The sequence below is a fragment of the Cupressus sempervirens genome, chromosome 10 (genome assembly GCF_028749045.1).
Source record: "Cupressus sempervirens isolate cs-2001-9-10 chromosome 10, ASM2874904v1, whole genome shotgun sequence".
NCBI classification, from domain to species: Eukaryota; Viridiplantae; Streptophyta; class Pinopsida; order Cupressales; family Cupressaceae; genus Cupressus; species Cupressus sempervirens.
The window spans coordinates 838,857,631-838,862,650 of NC_143127.1; the positions used below are offsets into that span (position 1 = coordinate 838,857,631).

At 39.7% G+C, this 5,020-nt stretch overlaps 1 protein-coding gene across 1 annotated transcript; it reads right to left on the minus strand.

Annotated features, from left to right (window-relative positions):
• Positions 1–355: 355 nt before the first annotated feature.
• Positions 356–2,409, minus strand: LOC149536598 (uncharacterized). The gene is made up of 2 exons (XM_089806071.1): positions 1,767–2,409; positions 356–1,570 (listed from the first exon to the last, which is right to left on the minus strand). Exons 1-2 carry the CDS (start codon positions 2,260–2,262, stop codon positions 1,452–1,454), a joined length of 615 nt encoding a protein of 204 aa, XP_089662197.1. The 5' UTR covers positions 2,263–2,409; the 3' UTR covers positions 356–1,451.
• Between the last annotated feature and the right edge of the window lie 2,611 nt (positions 2,410–5,020).

Genomic DNA, 5,020 nt, shown 5'->3' on the forward strand with positions numbered 1-5,020 from the left:
TTTCAGTTTCAACGAACTAAGGTTCAGATTAATCAACTCTTTGGTAAGAAAGAGATCAATATAAGGCACCACATAGCTGCATTTCTAATACACTTGCTATTTGTATTGCTCCAACTATGACATTTTCTTTATTTTGTACTGCTATTGCCATTTGTTTTGCTACAGCAATGTCATATACTGTTTTTTGTGTATCTAACTGATTTGCTTGCAGTCTCCAACTGCAACTTTGTAATTGACATTTTGTAATTGGCATTTTTTCAATAAATGAAAAAAAGGTACGTCGTTATGGCTGGAATTGTACGAAATCAAAAGAAAGTTTAAAAGATTTATTTGAGGGCAAGCACGCAAACTCGAATGCATCCAACAACTTCAAATCTTCATACTGGTAATATTTCATTTGACAACATAAGTAGGCCATTACAATTAGTACAGCAGCATCAAACCATACTACTACGAGTATAGAGTATAGTATACACCTCACGGGCATTCCACGGCCTCACAAATTGGAAACACCCATCAGCTTTTGACAGCACGAAAGCTTTGAGGACACGTTCTTTCTGTTTCCCAATTACCGCTTTGCTGTTTTCCTTTGCCTTTCGAAAAAGTAAATCCTTCTGTCTGCCATGCGCATCCTGTGGAAGCATCTTAAACATCTTCATGGAGTAACCAGAACCTGGTTCAGCATACCACAATGCCTCTGCCACGTCCACCATTGAAGGAAGCGATGGTGACAGCGCTCCAAAACCAGTATAAACTTCAGCAGCAGCAAACATATATTTGTAGAGACAATAGAACGAGGAGCGTATCAGTTGCTTCTCTTCATCCCCGCGGGTATCAATTTTCTCCAACTGCAGAGCGAATCCTACCAAAGACTGCATGCCTCTGGGGGACATAAAACTGTCCAGTAGAGTCCTGCAGTAGTTGTGGATTTTCTGACTCAGTTCTCGAAAAGATGGACCGAGAGACCGTTCCAACACACACCGCTTACATTCACAGTGAAACCCTAATGGTGTCAGATCGCGCTCACGTTCCACCAGTGGATAAAGGCTTCTCAAGTAAGCTACAGTTATTTCCTCTCCTGCAGAGGTTCCTCTTGCGGCTATGATAAACATTGCTTTTCCAACAACAATGCTTTTAGCATTTGGAAAGCATGAATGGTTGATGAAAGATGGAAGCCCCCAAAGCCCGCATTGCTCCGCTACGCTACTCTCAGTCTCTAACCCAATGCTGCTGAAAACATTACCTTCATCCCCTGCTACTGGGTCCTCTTCGTACGTGCTAATATATGTGACTAGACCGTTCAGCTCCATAGCTTTCCTGAGATCGAACGTATTTATCTGGAAATTCACAGGGTTTTCCCCCAAATTTGTCCCAACTGGCATTATTTACCCTGAACAACTCTATGTCAGGAGCCTCTGTCTCCTCTCCCCAAAATGATTCAGTAAGGTACATCAATTGCTGCAAAATCCTGGGACATGACCTCGCGCAAGCAGCTGCTCTCTCCACTGTATCTCGATGAAGACCCTCCAGCATGGTGGGAGGGTTCTCTTCCATAGGAAACGCCATCGATCTGCGATACACGCCACTCACAGAAATCGCATTATCAACAAGCAGAATGTCTTCGGTCTCAACATCCTTGATAGCAAACAAACCTCGACCATGGATAGGCGATTTTTTTATAATCACTGGACCAATATAACTACCGACCTCTGGCATATTTTGCGCTCTGAAGCCATTCAGAAAATAGGCGGAGAGATCAAACTTACCTTGCTTGTTTTCTTCATCTAGTTTCTTCGCTTTGTCCATATGCAACTTTATTTCATTGGCGGCTGGGGACTGCGCTAGAGCCAGTCGAAAGCACGAACAAGCTAAGTTGTACTCTCTGAGTCCTTGCAAAGCCCTGCCCTTGCGAAAGAGAGATTTGGCGTGAGTGGAATTAAGTTCCAGGGCCTTCTCGCAGTCTTCTACAGCTTTCCCATATTCCTCCAGCTTCAAGAATGCCTCTGCCCTGTTAGAGTAACAACTCAGAAATTCATCCATGGCGTCCTTGCTACAGAGTTCCTCTTTCTTCTTAAGAGCAACGTCTATACATCCGGTATAACATGCGATTGCTCCTTTCCAGTCGCCCTGTTTAAACAGTCGGTTGCCTTTTGACCGCAAATCAGGTAAATCTGCAACTGGGCTCTTTGCCTCTCCTTGAAGCTCTGGAGAAAGCTCAAGCCCTTCCAAAGTTTTCTGTATTTCTCCTGAACTGTTGTCCATAATCGCGTCGTTTTGCTCAATGGTGAACCGAAATTACTGAGGGGGAACAAAAACATGAAAAAGGCAAGAAATGATTCAGGCAAAGTGGAAGTTGAACCTAAGCTAGCTTGGGGATTAAGGGAGGACAATTCGACAAATGCTAAACTATAGCTGAGTGCGTGGACGGAGAACAGGTTGTAAAGAGAAAGCAACAATAAAAGAGCGGCGGGAATGGGACCCAATTACTTTTATCTCTTTTTGGTAATGCGTTACACGGTTTCACTTTACAGAGACAATAAAACAACAATGACTCATGCCTTACACGGTTTCACTTTACAAGGACGTAGGACGTATATTTAGTATTATTAGTTCCTGCCTACGGCAGGATACTAATGGAATCGCTCGATGCAAACCACAATGAATTTAGCCAATAATACTTAAAGATTTATGAAACATTTACACAAGTCCTATCTTTACATATTTATGCATATTTTTAAAATATTATATAAATTAAGTATCTTGAACTCTATTGGTGGAGAGTTAAAAAGGCAATGAGAAAAATAATATTTGTTGCAAATAATTACATAATTTTCTAAGCTCCTCTTAAAGTAGTGTTGGATATTTTAAGAAATCTTGAAGCTTCTCACACGTGGCTAAGTCCTTCTAAACACAATTCTAGAAATTTCAGTGTGCTTCATGAAAGGTCAAAACCTAATTGTTCTGTCAGCTGCGCGGCCAGGGTGAATTGTAATGAGGTGGTTCAAAGACATCACACAGCCGATAGATAATTTCTGGGTACTACGCACCAGCGAGAAGGGCATGGCAAAAGTATAGAGGAGCTACGGGATACAGATACACATTTGGAAAAGTATCAGGTGAAACAGTAAATTTTAAATTCCTGAGTAGTTCTGCTCTTTTCTCCTTTTTGGATTTTAGTAAATTTTGTTTCAAAGCTGTAAATGGGTCATGGAAAATTTTAGGGTTAAACAATAGGGGGTTTCTATCTCAACAAATCTAGCGGTTTAAATCTTCCAAATTGTTTATGAGTTGCAGGGGTCTGGTTGTGGTGGCTTTCAATCGAACTGCAGAGTTCTACATGAAATTATTGACATCTGCTGGCGTGGACGGAGGACTGCATGGTTGGTAAGCTACATAGGCTTCCTCTTGATGTTTTTTTCATGAGCCGAAAAGTATGGTTGAATTTTGGGAACTTGTGGTTTAGGACAAAACTCAAGGATTCTGAAAAAAAGTAATCTTGTAATATACTTGCAGAAGAGAGATGATGGACGCATAAAAAAAACCTTGAGACTTTACACTCATCCAGTAAAATCTTCACATTACATTTCTTAGCTAACCTTAAAAACTTTCGCTTAAGCGATGGCTTTAGTCTATGTACCACAAACATCCATCAATAATGAGTATTGAGCTAAAATACACGTGCTAGCGACGATTTTTCTATACTAAAGTTTTGAGACAGTCTTCAGTTGCTGACACCTTACATGGTTTCCAACCTTTTTTCACCATTTAGGGCCTTGTTTCCGAAAATTTAAGATTTTTGACACCTAAACAGACAAATATGATTCAATGTCTCGTGTCTTGATATAGTGAGAGCATGGGCAAATCCTTCGTAGTTCACCTTATGGCAAATACTTCCCTAATAATCTAATAATTCTCTACTATCACAGACTCCATATAGTCATCTATGTAATCAAATAAACAAATATAATAGAATAAAATGAAAATTCTTTGCAAGTGAGATATAAAAGAAAACAAAATCCCAAAACATATAAAAATCCCCAGCAATGTCGAGTACAAGCTCTTACAGGTTGGAAAGGGTGAAGATGGCATACACGTCCATTTCTGCAAGCCCTAAAGACGTCAAGAGGAAACGTGGCTATTGGAGAGTGTTGTTTTGATATCTATAGCAGGCGTGGCAACTTTTAGTAGAGCAAAATCAGATTTAAGTGAAAGCCACCGCCATTCTACCACCGGTTGGCAACAACTATAAGAGGTCTCAAATTGTAGAAAGGAAGGGGGAGGAAAAAGGACGAGTATTGAATCCCTCACTGATATTCAAATTTCCTCAACTCTATTTGTGCCAATTTGTGGCATTAAGACTTGTTATAAATATGTAGAAATTGTGGGGAGAGAGAAAGAAACTTAGGGCGGTAGCTAAGGAGAAAATCGTGGAGCAGATATGGTTTTCGACAGTTTAAGCATTTCCCTGTGGACTATTGTAAATAATTGTTTAGAGGTTTCAATTGGAGAAGAAGACTATAGTTGGGTGGAGAAGGAGAAGACAACGACAAGGGTTTTTAAGGGAGTATTGGTCCTTGAGGTATTTATTATAATGACCAAGTAGGTAACACTCTTGCAGGCATTATTAATCAATACCCTAACTTGTGTGGCTGGAAAATCCTAAACTTTTGTTATCGTACTTTCTAGTAATAAATTTAAAATGGTATAGAAGTCTAATATTACCTATGGGAAAATCCTATGGATAGAATATTATGCAAAATTCCTCTATCTCATAAACTAATTTGTAGCACATTAGAGAATGCCCTAAAAATTAGTATATTAGAAATGCAATGGTGCCTAAGTCATTTCACAAGAATTTCTCATATAATATTAATTCTGAAAATGACGTTGTTCAAGAATCACTGTTTTCTGATTTCACCCTTCTAGTGTGAGGAAATTGTGAAGACAAAATGTCAATGATCTGACAATATGCCTTATGCAATTGAGAATGGGCAGAGGAAGGCTTTATTCAAGCCATAGA

What these genes read in the sequence shown, in the direction of transcription:
- LOC149536598 (XM_089806071.1), bottom strand. Translation starts at nt 2,262, where the DNA reads ATGGACAACAGTTCAGGAGAAATACAGAAAACTTTGGAAGGGCTTGAG. An exon ending in AGATGAAGAAAACAAGCAAG is followed by an intron (nt 1,571 to 1,766) that starts GTAAGTTTGATC and finishes CGTGTATCGCAG; the next exon opens with ATCGATGGCGTTTCCTATGG.